General features: G+C 41.8%; 1 protein-coding gene across 3 annotated transcripts in view; it reads right to left on the bottom strand.

The window, feature by feature from the left end:
- Positions 1-451: 451 nt before the first annotated feature.
- The window catches only part of PRKG1 (protein kinase cGMP-dependent 1), a 476,628-nt gene continuing 458,011 nt past the window's right edge, over positions 452-19,068 (bottom strand). For all 3 annotated transcript variants that reach the window (XM_057415674.1, XM_057415673.1, XM_057415675.1), the window contains exons 11-18: positions 18,021-18,160; positions 13,875-13,964; positions 10,990-11,131; positions 8,634-8,797; positions 7,613-7,735; positions 7,453-7,515; positions 6,406-6,472; positions 452-1,892 (exon numbers count right to left, since the gene is read on the bottom strand). In XM_057415674.1, the coding sequence (XP_057271657.1) occupies positions 1,794-1,892; positions 6,406-6,472; positions 7,453-7,515; positions 7,613-7,735; positions 8,634-8,797; positions 10,990-11,131; positions 13,875-13,964; positions 18,021-18,160 (888 nt within the window). In that variant the 3' untranslated portion in view covers positions 452-1,793. The remainder of the gene's footprint in view (positions 1,893-6,405; positions 6,473-7,452; positions 7,516-7,612; positions 7,736-8,633; positions 8,798-10,989; positions 11,132-13,874; positions 13,965-18,020; positions 18,161-19,068) is intronic.

The raw sequence follows: 19,068 nt of genomic DNA, 5'->3' as shown, positions 1-19,068 counted from the left end.
GTTTGCTATCAAACATCAGACATTGTCAATGCTGTCAAAGAAGGGGGAAAAATACCTTTCTAATACATTCTATTTAAAGTTCCTTTCACTAGAAACACGGGAAAGAGTTGGGATTTAGCATAGGGGAAACATTTTTACTGTTAAAACATACATTTTCTGTGTACTATGCAGGCAAAAGTCATATGCATGACTTTTAGCAAGAGCTGATATTCCAACTTCCAGTGTATACAACTACTCTTGGCTGCCAAGCTCTTGGCAGCTCTGAGATGAAATGGGGCAGCACCTGCTAATGTTTTGAGGCAGGATCTGTTACAAAGACTGAAAGCTGACATTTTTTGTTAGTATGATGGGATAAACTTTTAGTCCCATGTATATGCGATAAACAGGCACACAGGACAGACTCCTGTTACATCCTATAAATCAGAAGACAGTATCAAGCAAAGGAAAAACAGTGGAAGTAAGGAAAAAGTGTGCATATGATAATACTATAAGAGCTGACTTGGCTCTAGCTATCCCCGTGCTTTAAACACGGTCACTGGGGTCCCGGTACAGCAGAGACATGGAGACCTTGCACAAACACATCCAGTATCGGTTTTCCATTTATTTCCACTGACTTTCCTGTGGTGTTCCTTAGTCTGGTGAGGCACTAGGATTACATTTTTATGGGCAAGATTACAAACACAGCCAGAAAACTGGCTCAGTACCACCTTTTATTATAACTAGCTTTGTACTTAACATGGAAGTGATGCAGACATGAAGATGTAAAATTATCTAAGAACATGATGGAGAATGATGCTTCTTGCTACATATTTCTGAAGTGGTGGCTAACTGAGTAAGTATATTCACAGATGAGGGATGTACATAGCACCTATAAAGTACATTATGGGTCTTATGTTTTCCCTTTGGGTTCTAAAAAGACAAAAGTTAAGCTTAGTTTAACGCCTAATAGCTAATCAATAAGACCAGTGGGCTGCTGTCACTTTATTACAGGACCATGATTTAAGCACTATTTCATACGTAAAATGGATTAATGTTATGATTTTTTTTCATGCAGTTATGTATTTGTATCAAGGGAAAGGAAAAAAACCCAAATAAATATCGTGTTACAGTATGTTCGCAGCTGTATGAGAGAAGTGACCCATATCTGCCTTAACAGGATCTAGAGCAGTTGTGCTTTTGTTTTACCAGGCTAAAAAAGAAATTCTCAAAAATAAAGAGGAACGGTAACATTCATTCTTGTCATGAATACTGCTTGGAAAAAAAAGTAACAAATTTTATCACTGCTTTGACATGAACTCCTTCACCAGTACTGTTGTGGTCCTCCTTTGCTCCTACACTGGCCTACAGTAGGAGATCTACGGGGTTTGGAAGGTGGGAGTAGACCAAATCCTGCACTGTATTTAGCTACAGCACTTAACAAGTTACTATTGATCCTACTGATAAAGCCAGAACCTTGCGGCTAGAATTGTGTCTTAAACTATGTATCTCTCGACTTCTATAATTAAGAGCATAGCAAGATCATCGCAGTGATAGAAAACATATTTCTTTACTGGTGAAAGGCTTTGCGTCAGGACCACCATGTCAACTGCTATTTTAAGTTTGAACATAAAACATGAAGAGCACTATTGTCATCTAAGCAATAAGTCCTAATGCCACTGTAGTTACTGTAGCAGCATCAATCAAGGCATCATGGTGACCCCGAGCACTAATCCTCCCCAGTTCTTTCAGTTTCGCTGGCAGCCATGTCCCAGGAAGCTGTCTTCAGCAAGGCAGAAGCAGGTAAGAGAAATGCATTAAAAATCTATGTCCCATCCTGAGTTGTCATCAGGGGGTGGTTCATCACTGTCCTCTGGGAAGCTGTCAAAATTGCTTGTGTCTGTTGGAGATGCAACCTGCAGAAAGAAAAGAGTGACAAGAAGGTGATGGTCACCAAAGTAGACCTCTGCAGACATTTCCTCTTGATCTCACAACCATGGTCATTCAAGAGTGTTCATTGCTAACTGCAGCAAGCAAGAGAAGTTCTGCATTCCACAACTTTTTGCTGAATCCCTGGAGGACTTCCCACAGCTCCCCTACTCTAATGATCCAGGCCCTCTAGGGTCTGTACTTCAAGAGCAACTGTCCTACCTGTTGGTACGAGGTCGTCAGAAAAGACTTGGGAAAGCTCTGGGCTTTCCCCTGCCCCTGATTTCCAATTTATGGCTAGGATTCTGAGAGGCTGTAAGCCAGGGCCTGCCACATTTGAGTTTCCTGACAAGTACTGCTTGGTCTAGCAAGCCTACCAGAGAAACTCATCAACTCATCTTCCTAGGATGAAGGCCAAACACCTTTCTTCTTTTTTTTTTTTTTTTTCCACTTTACGATGGTGACTGAAACTTTCTTACACTGAGACATTCAATGTAATTAAAAAAAAAACCAAAAAACCAAACAAACAATACAAAAACAGACTCGCAGCTCTCCAGACCAAAATTATCAGTGTCTTAGAATAGTTAGGGTTGGAAAGGACCTTAAGATCATCTCGTTCCACCCCCCCTGCCATGGGCAGGGACACCTCACTAAACCATGTCACCCAAGGCTTCATCCAACCTGGCCTTGAACACTGCCAGGGATGGAGCATTCACAACCTCCCTGGGCAACCATTCCAGTGCCTCACCACCCTAACAGGAAAGAATTTTTTCCTTATATCTGATCTAAACTTCCCCTGTTTAAGTTTCAACCCGTTACCCCTTGTCCTGTCACTACAGTCCCTAATGAAGAGTCCCTCCCCAGCATCCCTATAGGCCCCATTCAGGTACTGGAAGGCTGCTCGGAGGTCTCCACGCAGCCTTCTCTTCTCCAGGCTGAACTTACTAGAGAAAATCAGTACTTGAAACTGCACCTCAAGCAGCCAGTGCAGGCTGGAGGTGACTGCCCTTGCCATGGGAATTCTGGTCAGGAAACGCTGTCATTTTTAGCCATTTCACTAGTGCGATTAGTGGAAAAGCCACAGCCAGAAGCCAGTCTACAAATACATCTCCAGCAGTCCAAAAGATGTATTTGGTGCTGGATGCTGCTATAAGCCTTGGGAAACAAGAGCTCCAGCTTCAGCTCTAAATTTAATTTGCTGCCTAGCTACATCAGCAGTTCGCTGCTGCTGAAAACATATTGGGGAAAATTAAAGCTCTTGAATACCCAAATAATTTTGAAAAAAAACCAAAAACTGCAAAAGCTTAGTGGAGTACTACAGACTGATGTGATGCTTCACTGTGTACTGAATACTGTAATTTTGTTTCCTTTGAGTTATGTGGATCTGTTTACTTTGTGGGTGCTCCTCCACCCTTCAGGTCTTAACCCTTGGGGGGCCTCCTCCATGGTGCCATGGACCACATCCCTCTGCTTCTCTCAGCCCATCCCATGTGAGTTCTCCCTCTGGGAGCAGAAGCGTTGGAGATGTATGTACAAGGTACCAGCTACCAAAGTGTAAGAGATGCAACTGGTATGGCCATTGCAACCAGGATGCACACAAGCTGGAACTTCTCGCAAAAGCCTCTCAGCAGTGATGGACAGTGCGTAAGTCAGCTTCACTGGGAGAAAGCATCTATGGAGCTCCCTGGGTCTCCTCTGCAGATGTCTCCTCTGGAAGCACCTAGCAGGCAGTTTTTTTGAGCTCTGGTTAGTTGAGTCTTTCAGCGAATTAAGTCCTGCTTTGAGAAATGGATTGCATTTTGTGGTTATCTGACAAAACAAAAAGGCTGAGTATATCCAACACGTCAAAGATAGAGGGTTTTCTTAAAAGAAATATGATTTAGGGAAAAAAAGGTTGGATGAATTGTTACTCTACTGACTGTCATTATGTGATGCTAATGCTGTTGTGTGTGATTCCTCACAGTTCTGAGGTTCAGGTCACCTATGTGGCCTGCAGTTCTTTACTGCTGGAGACATAGGAACAAACGTCCTCTAAATGCCCTCTCCTAAAATTACCTCCTGTCCAAGAAGATAAAGTGCAAATGTCAATATCAGCTTTCTGGTTGCTTAACAACATAAGGACTTGAGATGAATTATGGTGGAGGGATCTGTAGATCTTTCTCAAAGGCAGAAGCTGTGATGCCAGACGGCACATCTTTGGAAGACTCAAGAGCTTTTAAGGACAGACACTGTCACAGATTTCTGCTGTGGTATCAAGGGTCAGCTGCTCCCTGAAGCAATGTCTTAGCAGCAGGATGTAAATTAATATATTTCCTAAAATTCCAGATTAAGAGCTAAGGAGCAGCTTTAGATTGCCTCACTGGTAGTACCACATAACTGCTGATAAGAGTTAAAGAGTTGGGGAAGGCCTTTTTTAATTAACAAAAAAAACCCAATCAAACAAAAAGCTAGTCTGTACGTTTAGCCCTGCTTGCTCCTTTAGAGCTAACAAGTAACTAGGAGAGATGCACTGATTGACGTTAAAATGGATTTCTTTCCCAGAGCTATGTGTTTTGGGCCCTTTTCAGATATGGCTCTTACTAGCAGTTGGGACTTTTGCCAAAGCAACCCAAAAAACCTGTGGAAAACAAAGCTGAGCAAGACTGACAGCTTTGATCTTGACAAGATATACCAGTTAATGGAGGAAGGTTTTGGAGAAAATCTCATGAGTATGTCTAGAGAAGATATTACTCTTAAGAGCTCTAGGAAAGAGGTAGCTGTGTTGAACTGGGATCAGGTCAATGTATGCCTGTCAACATTGAGTTGCTCTGGAAGAAGGACTCCTCTGAAGAGGGAAGGATGTTCCCATCTATTTTGGACAGCCTTGATAGTGGTGTGCTGGCCAAAAGGGTAACAGCAGATCACTGTCTTGGGAGCAATCACAGACATATTTCTTGGTAGGATATTTGCAGTCCCATGAGCATACTGCCTTGATGATGCCAAGAAATAATGCCAACAAAGTAAACTGGGTGTTCACAGAATCCTTTTCTACTACTGCATTGGAACACAACTGAAAAAGCAAAAAACGAGTGATTTCTGCACAACAGGCTGGAGAGCAGCCTTCCTCTAGGCAATGTCAAAGGAGCAGAGACCATTTCTGGTAGTGAAGCAACATCCTAGCTTGGGGATGTCAGGAAGCAATTCATATCCATAGCGAGGAAATACAGCTGAAGTCACTGCTGCTAGTTGTGTTGTCTGAGAGTTAGACATGCAGGGTCCATACATATACTGTGTAAAAGCAGTATTGGAAATGCTCTTACGAAAGTAAAAATTCATGAAAAACAATTAGAAAAACATATTTGGGCATTTCAGGATGCACTGCCATCCTGCAGAGGTAAAACAGGAATTGTAACTGGATATAAAGGAGCAAACTTGACTTTATATTGTGATTTTGAAACATGGGGAACAGTGTTGCTGACAAATTAATAGTCATTAAAAAGAAGCTTACCAGAAGAACCATAGTTTTGATTTATAAAACATTTATGTATCCTTTGGGTGTCCTGCTTTAGGCAGATATTTGCTAAGTCCTGCTTTCCCCCACTGACTGTCAGTAACTTATACAGCCAATACGGCAAAAGGGGGCAGAAAACCTTCTGCTTTTTCATAGCTGGTAAGAAAACTTTGGGATTGCAGATTTAGCCCTGGAGCTGTGCCTGCCACTGCTGCAGGAGGTGCCGGACCATGGGTGGAAAGAGCAAGGGGCTGCAATTAAACATGATTGCTAATGTCATTCTCTTGGTGATCCTGCGGGAGAGGCATGGAGGGAAAGGATTAAGTTGAAACAAGGAGGGGAGGCTGCAGAACAGAAGGGGCCAAGGTAATTTCTATCAGCTAATCCTGTTTGGTTTCTCTTTGTGGCAGGCTTTGTGGGTAAAGGACTCACAAAGACATCAAAGGAAGAGCTTTGCTCCAAAGGAAAATGAGTCGAGCCATTCCTCCGTGTCTGCTCCCAGTTAAACATAAACTAGGCGGTAACAGGGCTTTTCATGTAGGACACAGACACAGAAAAAAAGAAAAGACAGAAGAAGAGGTTAATGCAAAAGAAAAGGGAAACGGCATACAAATCCCACTTGCTTTCCCAAAGGAAGTAAGAATAAAGGAGGAAGAAAAAGGGCACATTTGAGAAAAGGGGTTAAAGTGGCAGTTCTTCACTGAAATGTGAAAAATAGATGTTAGCAGTTGCAAAAGAGGAAAATATTTAGTAGTCTGTGATCCTGCCCTGATCTCCTGCTGAGAAGGGCATTTCATTGCAATCATGCTCTCCCCAGACTGCCTTCTCCTGTAGAAGACTGCCCGGAGACCAAATATGGCTGAAATGGCTCGACTTCTTCAAGCATCTTCAGAAGAAATAAAGCACATGCTGTTGCCACTTGACTGCAATGTAATAGTGCCTGCAGCTCATAACATTCATGTAGAAGAAACTTATTGGCTGTGAAGGAGAAAATAATTAGGAAAACTTACACTTGGTATTATAGGAGGTGTCAGTGTCCCTTTTCGTAACCCTTCCCAGTTAAAGCCTTCAAACCATCTAGAAGGGAGAGAATAATGAAACAGTTACACAGTGAAAATCTCTCTGTAGCATAAATTGAAACTGCTTAAACAGTGTGTTGCATCTCCCACAGTTATCATCTTCAAATTGTCTAAATAACCTTAATAATTCTTCCTGTCAATTTTATATATGTTTTTTTTTGGGGACTGAAAATGAAGCATGTGTAGCAACCAAGTGGTGATACCATGGCAAGTACAAATTACCAGTGCTCAGAAGAAAACTGTTCCTCACTGCAGATGTCCTGGTAGCTGTTCTTTTCTTTCCATAGAGTCGATCCATCCCATATGAGACCTCTAATGTCCTTTTTTGAGATTGGGAGCTAAGGGCATGCACAGGGATGTCCTCCGCCTGGTTTGGGCACTTCAGGTTTGCTCAAGACATGGCAGCTTAGGTGGGTGGATGAGCCCTGAGCTGAGTCTTCAACCCATTCACCCAAAATGTCCATCCAATCCACTTCTGTTGCTTTGGGTATGGGAGAAGGACCAGCATGGATGGATGAGAAGGTCTGCTTCTGTGATGGGTCTCTAACTTGTTCTTATCCTGCTTCAGCAGGAACTTGTAAAACACCACTTAATAACTCTGCCATCAGACCAGAAGTGATGATGAATTAACATTACAGATAGGGAAAAAGTGTGTTGGGCTTTGGAGAGGAAGGGAAATTGAGGAAAACCTTGGAAAGTGATTCTGCAAACCAAAAAGTCCAAGCAGGCAGTGGCTCAATTGGATTGCTTTCAAACGCTCTTTTGCATTAGACTAAAGCATAATGGTCAATATGCCATGCATTTTGCTCAGAAGCAAGGCTAGAATCTACAGCAAACACTGGGGAAAAAAAGTCTGATGGAAATCCATACAGGGTCTAAAGCATACTAGAAGGCAAGTATTGTTTTGCAGAAAATTAAAGTGTTTGAAATGCACGTTTTTGTGGGTTGGATCTGATGACTGGTGGAGGAGACACTTACTTGTGCTTTTGGATATCTTTCACTCCATTTTTCAAATTCCCTAATCTCTCTGATGGATTGTCCCTATAAAACAAATAACAAATTGGTTACTTTCTTAATCCTTCTGAACAACTAATTTCTTTGCAAACAAGATCAAGGTAATTATATTTCATGTGCTTACCTGCATAGTTTTTTAATTAAATTAGCAGCATTTTTGGCAATCTTCTTTGGAAATTCAATCATGTCTATTCCCCTTAGTATGATGTTATAGGTCTTCATGGGGTCTGGGCCTGAGAAAGGGGGACTTCAGAGGGGAGAGGAAAATAGAGAAGATTAAAAGTTTGTCTTTAAAATAGCATTGAGGATTGCCTAAAAAAAAAAAAAAAAGACTCCAAAGCAAAAGAGTACCCTGCTGAGATGAGAAAGGGCAGATGACAACAAGCAATGCTTTGCTTTCTATAATCTTAACAATTTCTCAGCTAAGGAGCTCTGATACTGTCTGGATTTCAGTAATGTTGGCTGCAGGGAAGTATCAAAGAGTAAAGTTTTGCAGAGCAGCACATGCTAAACCTCTTCTTTCCATAATGGCCCATGTACCAACAGTGTGAGGAACAAGGGTCTGAGTAACGTTTGCTGGCTTACAGTGATATGACACGCTTTCAGTGGTGATTAATTAGGTTTCCAACAGTTTGACAAAATAGTGCCTTAGGTCCATCCCTAAAGGATAAGCCAGGAGTGAGTGATGGGGGATGAGGTTAGGAAGTGCCAGGAAGCCTCTACCGCCAACATCAGCGCTAATATATACATCCAAAACCACGTAAGGGAAGGGATGGATATAGGGACTCAAGTCCCCATGGTCTATCTCCTCCTTTTCAGACATGCAACTGCCCATCACTGCACATCCCCAGTTAAATTGAAAATCCTCTCTTTCACCACCATGTTCAGCTCACTTAGGCCCCAAACTAACTTTTTGGTGCAATTTTACAACATTTCCTAAAGTGCCTGCTCATGTCTTGCCCTTTGAGAGGTCTTCATTGAAGCTGTGATGTAAAGTGGAAAACTAATTCTTAGGTTCAGCAGCACAGTGCTGTGCCGCTACAAGCACACACCAGCTCTGAACCTTCCCCTTGCCTAATCAGGGTGACAATGGCAGAAATATTTGGATCTATTTTCAGCAGTGGTGCCGGCCCCGATGCCCATACCTGCCAGTCAGGAGTTCATACATTAAGATTCCCAGTGACCAGTAGTCTGCCGAAATGTCATGACCTTTGTTCAGGATGATCTCAGGGGCTACATACTCTGGGGTTCCACAAAAAGTCCATGTTTTCTTTCCAAATCCTATTTTCTTTGCAAAGCCAAAATCGACCTGCAGAAAGGAGCAGAGTACCCATCAGGGCAGAGCATGAGAGGGAATGTCAGCCATGTGCTCTGCTCCTCTTGAAGTGAAGCAAAGCAGAAAAGAGGTTTCCTCGTGGGAATATTCTCCTAACTAAAGCATTGTGGGTCGTTCCAGGACCAGGCAACCGCAGTGACCTCTTAACTGATTTATCCTTTGTAATATAAAAAGAAGAGTCTCATAAAGGAAGAAGAACAAATGCTGGCACCAAGAGTTTCTTGGGAGATGAAACTTTGTATCCCTAATTTTTGCTTTTGTGTTTTTGTTGTTGTTTTGTTTGTTTTAACTCCCAGCTTTAACCTGAGCAAGGAACTATTTAGGCTAAATACTGACCATTTTGGCAGCTACTGAAAAGCTCAGATTTCTCTCCCAGGCTAAAGAGCAATGCAGTACAACAAGTGTCCTCCTAGTTTGCTTGACACTGTTAGAATGTGCTGGTGGGATCACAAAACGCAGCATATCCCTATAGCAGTGCCCTTATGGCACCAGCAAGTATGGAAAAATCAAATTATACTGGGAATTGAAGCTGTCCTTTTCAGTCCAGGCAAAGATCATATTAATAGGCTTACTGTATTTCTAGCTCTATCGCTCTGCCCTTCCCTGCCTCAGTGCCGTGGTGGCCCAGAGCTGCGGTCTGTAGCAAACTCTGCTGTCTCTTCATGGCTGTGAGATGCTCCTACACCTGCACTGGTCAGGAGCAAAATGTCCTACATGGTCACAGTCCCACAAAGGATCTGGGACACTTTCTGTGCTGTCATGGACATATTTGAGCAGAGACGCAGAGATAAAAATGTCTAAAGAGCTGGGGGACAGTGATGGGACCAGAAGGCAGCCAGGTCCAGATCCTCCTGCAGCAGAGAGGACAGCCCTGCACCTAATGGCCTTCTATTAACCAAAAAAATTGCTGGAGCTCCCCAGCCTTATCAAATTCCTGTAGATGATAATTTCTGATGTAATTCATTAGGCTTTGTGTCACAGTGAAACACAGCGGCTGACACCAGGCTATAAAAGTCCATGATGATTATGGTCTGACTTACTGCTCCTAGCTGCTGATACCACTCCCAAGTTTCTCTTCCCAAAGGCAGGGAAGAGTCCTCAAGATAAGAAGCAGAGACCTTGGCCCCCTGTGACTCTCAGGGAGGGCATCAGCCCCTCCTGGATGCAGCTTTTTTTAGGGGTGTATTGCTTCCCATGGTTTCCCAAGTGCTCACATCCTCCAGCACCTCCTACCAAGGGAAGTCTTTCTTTTCTTTTCTGCTTCTCCATGGTATCACCTGGCCATTTGGGATGTACCTTACATTCAGGGCACCTCTGCATTCATTTTCAAGACAAAAAAGTAATTTGAGTGAATAATGCAAAACAGTGAAACTCATCAGGAACTCCCTAGTTTGAGGGGTGGAAGTCTTGTACATACTGCTGTCCTGGTTCGAAGAGATGGCTCTCACAGGGGGACAGCACCAAGAAGGACCATGACTTTCTGGGAAGACCAGTTTTAGGCAGAGCCTTATGCAATTTTCGCAGAGAAGCTTGCAAAGATTAGACAGGAGTGTTATCAGTGCTAAAACACAAGTGGCCCTCCTAAAGCAAGAAGCTGCATTGGCCACAGTTCAGCAACACCATCCAGAGCAATTAGTCCGAGTCATGAATAAAATTTCCATTTTCCATTAAGAATGAATTTATAATTGCTTACACAAAGGACCTGACATAGAAACAATAGTGTACAAAATTTGTTTCACCTGTCATCTCTAAAGCCCACAGATGCAAGTCCTCCTGGTCTCCCACCAATACACCTATTTGCAAGTTAACTATTAATCTTTCAGTAGCTTCAAAACAGCTAGGTTGATGTCTCCTGGTGCTGTTTTCGAAAGTTTTCCACTTCAGGAACACAGATCTGAATTTTAAGCCAGAATTAGTGTTTCCCAGCTCAATTGTACCCTGAGCCTCAGCCTGCTGGATGTTGGGAAAATATCCTGGTGGTGGGTGGCAACATCCATGCCCTGATCTCATATCAGCATCTACTGATGGCAACCATCAGAGACAGGACCCTAAACTGGGAAGACTTTGCTTCTGACCCTCTGTGGCTAATCCCGTGTTCTCCTCTATCCCTAACATCAGTTAGTTGCAGTGACTTTTTTGACAAAACAGATGTTGTAGGCACTCACCAGTTTGGCATAACCTCGATGATCCAGAATAAGGTTTTCTGGCTTGAGGTCCCTATAAATGATCCCTTTGGAATGCAAATAGGCAAAAGCTTCAACCACACATGCTGTGTAAAACCTGGTTGTCGAATCCTCAAATGAACCTCTACATAAAATGAGAGAGGGAAAGGGGATAAAGTGATTAGATTTCTTCCCTTATTTGACTTCACTCTACTGTTAAAATCTCTATACAGTTCAGTAGAATCACTCTTACAGCTGGAAAGTGCCTGTTGCTAAACTCACCTTTGGCCAAGCCATCATATTTGAGAAGCTGTGGCAGTTGAGTGAAATTCCTGCTGACTGGAAAAAAGGGGAAATATAACCCCCATTTTAAAGAAGAAAAAAAGAAAGACCCAGGGAACTACAGGCCAGTCAGTCTCACCTTGGTGCCAAGCAAGATCATAGAGCATATCCTCCTGGAAACTATGTTAAGGCACATGGACAATAAGAGCGTGACTGGTGACAGCCAACATGGCTTCACTAAGGACAAATAATGTCTGATAAATTTGTGGCCTTCTATGATGGGATAAGGGAAGAGCGACTGATGTAATCTACCTGGACTTATGCAAGGCATTTGACACTACCCTGTACATCCTTATCTCTAAATTGGAGACAGATTTGACGGATGGGCCACACTGGAAGTTTTCAAGACCAGGCTGGATGGGTCTTTGAACAACCTGGTTTAGCGGAAGGTGTCCCTGCCTATGGCAGGGGGTTGGAACTGGATGAGCTTTAAGGTCCCTTCCAATCCAAATTATTCTATGATTCTATGATTTGCATCTTTGAAATTAGCATCTTTGCCCTCAATCCACCTTCATACCAAACTTTCACATCTGAAATATTTTAGGTTTCATTTTATAGTTTCATCTTGTGGAATTAAAATTTACAAATCATTATCTTGTAAGCAAAAGGTGATTTTTTATCATAATCTTTGACTTTTGGGTGTAAAGCTATTTTGAGCTGTAGAGACCAAGAACTCCTGTACTAATATTCATAACCAAGACAAAAGGCAGAAAAATTACAGTTGCTAGGACTTGAAGTGTTAAATGCAAATTCAGCATAAACTGCACCATATCCCCCTGCCCACCAGGAGCTGGTGGTGGGAACTGGCTGAGCTCAGAAGCACATCTAAGCTAGGTGGCAGCAGAACCACAATTTAAAGCTGAGAGAATTAACAATGAAATTATCAGGCTCTGACCAAGACAGTGAAAAATACAAGCTGGCACTGCTAACTCTGCTATGCGTCTTGTTTTAATGGTCCAGAGATGGCATGCTGTTAGGAAAAGCAAGACTTGAAATAAAATCATTCTAGGTAATTAAAAAAAAAAAAATAATCTTTGATTTCCAGTCAGTCTTTTGGATGCACTTCTTTCACTTTCCAAATTTAATTAAATCGTGTTCCAATCATGAGCCTATTACATAGTTACAGGCAATTCACCACACCTTTTCCTGCCCCATGGGTGATGTATTATGTGCACATCCCCTATACACCTGTGCAACCCACTTGCCACCTACTCACACAGAACCAAAACCAATTGCTGCAAGGTCAAAACCTCCCCGGGCAGGAAATACCAGGACCACATTTAGTTGTGCATTACAATGTGGTATGTAATTACATGCTTTCCTATTTTTTTCCATGTCACTTCTGCATCCTGATGGTGTAGTGCTCCTTGCAGAGTGAGGACTTGATGCACGATCCTGTTTCCCACTTTGATCAGTGACCCTCATGTACTATGCGATATCTGAACTAAAAGCCTATGCAGAACTATTGATTTCCTCCTGCTCTGCTGTCACAGCTGACTGTGTCATAAATATTAAGAAGTATTAATAGATATTATTTATGACAGTGCCTCCATGAAAGAGGTGGATGTTGCTATTCACAGTTATTGAGGTTGAGCAGCAGAGCAAACACAGAGATGAAAAAAGCAGGTCTTTCTTTGGGATGGGAAATTGTGATTTTTTTAGATGACTTTGAAGAGGTCTGTATTTTTTACCCTGAAAATCACTTCTCCATGGATTTCATTCGTAACTGCAAAGTGTCACTGATGCCAGTGCTGCCTTAGGGCCTTGCTTTACAAAATCCAGAGTCTAAAATAGCCATTTAGGCAGCAATGCCTAAAAGTGTGCTGCCAGAAAGGCACTAACTCCGGGAGTGTGTCTTGCAGGAATGCAGCAAGACTGGCTTTGACATTGCACCTACTGAAATGCCTGGATGATTGCTCTCTGCCATCACCCATGGTACCCAAAGTCTTAGTTTCTCTTAAGACAGTCCCACATTTCCCTATCAGGTGCCTGAGCCTCCCACCAGGCTTCCAAATGCAAGAAATGATAGCACGGGCACCAAGAACACAACTGTAATTTCTGTGGTTGCAAAAGGTTGTTGTTCTAGGTAATTCAAATTAATTTAAATAATTAATTATTCTGATTAAAATATGCTGCCTGCTATTTAGGGGTACCTGTTAGAGATGAAGACATAGAGAAAAGACAGTCAAAGACTTGTCATAGATGCAAATCATCACATGACTACCATCGCTTCTATCACTACCTTCTGTATTTTTTCAGAGATGCCATGACAAAGCAGCTCCAGATAAGTCCCTGCTTACATAAAGCGTTGTACATGTTGGATACAAACTAAGTCTGTCCTTATTCTTAGTTATAACTGGATTCACTTTTTGTCTAGTCAACCGCGTAGGAACAAAAATAGCTCCTCACCTTTCTGGGATCTTAAATCAAACACACATAGCATGGTAAGATCCAGATCTTGACCATGAAAGATAAATATGTTTGGTTCTCTAGAGGCATATAAGAAAATATTCCACTTTTTAGGACAATAGTTTCTTACAACTCACCTGTCCCTGAGAATTGTCCAAAGCTCTCCACCTAGACAGGCTTCCATCAGCATGTACAGGTATTTGCTGTCCTTGAATGTCCTGTAAAGCCTGTTGTTGACAAGCAGAATCATAAATAAATCCACTATACAAGTGAAGACACCAAGCATTCCTACTTCTCACAGACCATACACTTCATCCCAGGAAGCACCCCAAGACTAAAGCTATCTTTCAGAGTTAGTGCTACGTTTAACGAGATCATTTCAATGTCTCTTGTTGGGTAGGAAATACTGCAGTGGAAAAGGATGGGCATCTGAGCGGTGAAGTGTATTGTGGACCTCAGAAGAAGAGGTCATAACTACTCTGGGCGCTACATATAAAATTTGCCATTTCTAATAGTATAACCTGACACTTGGCTCTCCAGATGTGGTTGTAAGTTTTCCTACTGCTTTTTATAACATCCATATCATCTTGCTCTTCACGCTACAAAGTCCAGCTGCAGATCAGCGGTCTTATTTCCATTTGATCATTTCAAAGGAGTGCTGCCCAATTTGTGATTCGTTACAGAACATAAACCCACTGATGTGGTAGAGTTTAAAGAGAACCTGCTGACACGCAGGTATCCGTTTGTGAAGTGCTCTTCCTCTTTCCCCCAGGGACTCAATATGGAGGAAAAATCTGCCTAAAGGGTAGATGGGCCAGGCTTTATGAACCTGTCTTCCTCAAGTGCAATCTAAAATGTGTGGCAAAATCCATGCTGTGTGTTTAATATGATTTATTAAACAAATAAAATTATAAAACTATGAAAACAAAAAAAAGGGAATTCAGAATTAGCTGGTTCACTTAATTTTAATGTCGAACTACTTCTGTACTTATTACATGAGTGGGTATACCAGTTTAAGTTGCCTACAGAAACAAGCCTGCTGTATGCGGACACTGGAAAGGTTCTTTGCAGCTGCACTGTTTAGAAATTCATTTTAAAAATCCAAGCTCCACAGCAGAAGGGGATGCTCAGGGATATGGTGCAATTGCTGCATTCATGGCAGTTACCAAGAGTTAAAAATTGAAGGGCCAATGCAACATGATATAAATCAAACAGGTGGTTTTGTGAATTCTAGCTCTTCCCAGCTAGTGATAAATCTAGTTATTAATATATGTGATTGAGCTGTGATAGACTAGGGAGAAAACACAGCAGGATATGTTCCTTTCTAAGGCATACAGTTAAATATTAAATTAAAGTACATAGCAAAACATCCTGGCAGCTACAGCTTGGCTCCGATACGCTTTCACATCACAATGCTAGACAACGTTTGTCTCCTGTCTGTGTTTGCGTAGCATCCAGCACACAGCTTAGCAGCCCTTACCTACTCTATTCTTGCCACGATTAAAAAGCAAAGATCCCAGCAGCTGCAGCTGTGATGTAGGCAGGAGTTTGGGTACCGAATATGCTCAGGTAGATAATACCAATATTGTCTACCTGAGAAATATTCTGCTTGCTACCACAATAAAATTTAGAGTAGAAAGCCAAAACAAAACAGTATGTCAGATTTTTCTTATTCTAGTATTACCTATGTGACACTTAAAACCACAGTTATAACGTGCTTCTTGGAAACAGGTGGAACAAACCTGCTGACCATTTCATATGGTCAAAATTTCTGAGATAAAAAAAAAATCTTATTTCTTGCCAGTTGGATAAAACATGATTCATCTTAGTAAATATTTAATCCAGATTAATGTTTACAAAAAACATACATATTCAAGAATCCAAAATGTGATCAACTAAATATGTTTAATTTAAATGCTACTGAAATATGGCACTTTCTCTAGTTAAGGTAGCCCTGCTGAAAAAATGCTTTACAGAAAATTCTATGTGCATCAAATTTGGCCTAAAACATGCATAACAAAAAAATATTGTTTATCAACTGTAATGGAAGCATAAAGTTTATACATGATGAAAACACGCTATTTCAGCAAATCAAGCAGTCTTCAGTTTGAAATGTCACAATATTTGAATTCATTTTTTTATTTGTTATTATTCAATGAAATATTTGCAGATCCAATGCAGGCACCCACTGCTCAACACTTGTTTGGCCCTTTACCAAACCCAGATAATTTTGGTCTTGAGATTCTTAGTTTATCTAAAAGTAAATTTTATTTAGTAGTACTTGGCCTTTTCTGCTTCTTTTGTCCGGTTTAATGCATTTTAGTAAGCAAACTGAACTATTCTTCAAAGATTTTTAATGAACCGTTTCATAATAAATTAAGACAACAGAGTTATTTGGGATTTTTTTTTCCCCCATTCTGTTATCCCAGAGATCGTGTCCTTGCTCCAAGGCCATTTTGAAACCACCTTTCACCCAACATTTCGAAATACAATTAATCTGAAACGATAATATTTCTACCTGTAGCACCCAGAAAAATATTATCCCAGCTGGTCCAAGAAAGGGTATAAGCAGATTATGAATGATTTTAGAATAGTAACTATAAGACAACTTAAAATCCCCACGGATGTGCAAAAAGAGAAGTGAGGGGGAAAAGCAGACATGGAATTTGACAAACCAGGTATTCTCTAGCTACAGCACATGGAACAGCAAAAGGGTGAACTTTATGACTTAGAAAGTCCCTTCCAGTGCAGGATTTACATGGGGTATTAAAAATAGTTAAGGCAAGCTTGTTACTGTAAAGGATGGGAATTGCATGGTATGGAAGGTAAAGACATACATATAACATTCTTTTTTCACTTGCCTGCTGAAAGAATAAAAAGTGGGAATGAAGAAGTATTTATTTCATTAGCTATGAATATCAGTGGCTCCATTAAGAAACATTTACAGACTTGGTTTTTATTTAGGAGGGGATATTTCTGGAAATGATGTCAAAATGTCCCTCTGCTTGGCTAGCCCCACACTTCATCTCCCTTTATATCCCCCATCACAAGACGGTGCAGGCTTCAGAAGATAAATCTATAGGCTGAAATAGCCCACAAGATATATTTGGCTCTAGCCTAAGTAACAGGGGCATGTTTGTGAATTGAATATTACAGAGTGAAGGAAACTGCATTTGGGTAGGGTACTGGGCTGCAGTTGTCATCCATGAATCAGAGGCGAAGCTGTGGGCTCTGGGGGAATCCCAGGGATCAGCCCAGGAAGGAAACACCCCCCTAGAGACCGATGAGTGGCTGTCCCAGCCACATGCTTGCCTTTGCATTTATCACAAGGGTTTGGTTTCGCCCCTAGGTTAGTATGTCTCTCTGTAGCAATTTTTGGGGGCAGGGTTGCTCTCTGGCAAAAGGCAAGTGTTTCAGGCATCTCTTTGAGGGTGGGACTAAGCACCCTTGGCTTAAATGAGAGACTGTCCTTTTAGACACCTCCAGCTGGGTGAAATGCATTGCTCTGCCAGAGTTTCATACCACTCACTGTCCTTATCCTCATCTAGAACATATAAAGAACAATCTCTGTTTCCTGTTGACAGATACTCACAATCCTTGAAGAGTCAGGCAACTTTGCTATTAGGATTAAAACAAAAATGCCTGCAACCTGGTTTTATTGACTGAAGAATTGCCTCTGCTTAGGTTTGGTGGAGTGATACGGCTTTCATGCATTTACCCATGATGAGTCAAGGGATGCTGAGCTAGATTTATCTAATCCACCCTAGAGAGAAGTGCTGGCTACAACTTTTTATTCACATGGCAGTGCATGATCTCAAAAGATTAAACCCTATCTTCCAGCTTCCTTTTGTGGGAAGAAAAATTCAGAAATTAAGAATAAAAGGAAAATTAACCTTGAGCAGAGTCAATACCAAGTCATGGTGCATATATCTACATGGAGAATCGCACACCAGAATCAGCAAGCTCTGCCCAGACTGCAGGCTGGGGGGTGTGCTTGCTCCAGGAGCCACAAAGCCATGTAAGCAAGGCATGGGGCCAACACAAATCAGTTAAGACATGAGTTAAGTTTAGGCTTGGGTGAATAGCCCCCATGGGCAGAGAAATCTCACCTTTGCCTGGAACAGACTTTATTCTACACACTGTATTTGCAGTCCCTTGCAGGAAAGCTACAGCTAAAGGGTTTTTGTTGTGATGGATGTATTATTCCTATGTGCTTTTATGAAATCCTGAGATCAGCTGTGCTTCATTCCCTTGTAGCAGCACGTAAAGCAGAGGGATGGTACCTCACAATGAAGTCCGAGTGTGCGCTCTGCATGATCTGCTTCTCTGAGCGGATGTGCTCCTGCTGCCTCGTGTCCACAATGTGACGTTTCTTCAGTATTTTCATGGCAAACGTTTTTGATTCTTCACTTTTCAACTGGACCTTGGGTAAAGCAGGCAAAGACATTGGTTAGAAGCAAGGCAAATCCCTCTGCCAAACTGTGACAGTCCAACTGCATGGGAATGCAGTAATCCCACCACACTACCTTCAAATAATTCCTCTCACTTCTTCAGCCATCAGCTTCACTTCAGTATGAAACAGATTTCTGAATACCTGGCCTATTGCTAAAATGAAAAGCTATTTCTAAAACTCCATGTGTTTAGGGAAAACCCAGCCATCAGCATTACTCACAAGTCAGATGAAGTTGCTACCTAACATACAACTTTCACAAAGCCTTTTTCTATAGCTAGTAACAAATGCACAGGCTCTGGCAAGGAAATGCAGTTCTTGGATGTTTGTAGAGGATGAGCATAGCTGGCTTTTCAACAGCACTGCTCGGTCATGTCTATACTTTCAACCTTAAGCCTCAGCAACCTATTTTTAGCCTTATTTCCCAAAATAAGGTTGAAGGAAGTTGTTTGCTTGCTTGCCAGGGTAACACTGGTAACTTTCGAACCCTAAGCTGTCCCAGCCCACCCTGAGGGACTGGTACCCATCCCAAAGAGAGCTGGAAGGCAACCATCCTTTCCATTTTGGCCTTACCATCTTAGTTGCCACCAAATGAGAGAGGAACCTTGCCATGGACCTACCAGGCCTATTAGTTTGTTAAATTGCCTCAGCAGCTGTTCACAATAACATTGCCAGTTAAATGCTTTGCCTCTTTATAGTAAGAGATGCTGTTTGGCAACTTCTGTTTTGGTTTTCTTTTAGGAATTTGGCTTCTGCCAGCAGACAAGTGGCTTGTCTGTTGTCATGCCCCACCATAAATCCAGCTTGCCTTTTAGGTTAGGAGACAACAGTCATGCAATCACAATTTATTTAATATAATATCTATTTTTATATTTTTTTGG

The sequence above is a fragment of the Pezoporus wallicus genome, unplaced genomic scaffold, assembly GCF_028554395.1.
Source record: "Pezoporus wallicus isolate ANWC-B61680 ecotype Strahan unplaced genomic scaffold, APGP_CSIRO_Pwel_v1 contig_736, whole genome shotgun sequence".
Taxonomy (NCBI): Eukaryota; Metazoa; Chordata; class Aves; order Psittaciformes; family Psittacidae; genus Pezoporus; species Pezoporus wallicus.
The sequence above is the reverse complement of the archived record's forward strand: the minus strand, read 5'-3'. Positions and strand labels throughout refer to the sequence as shown.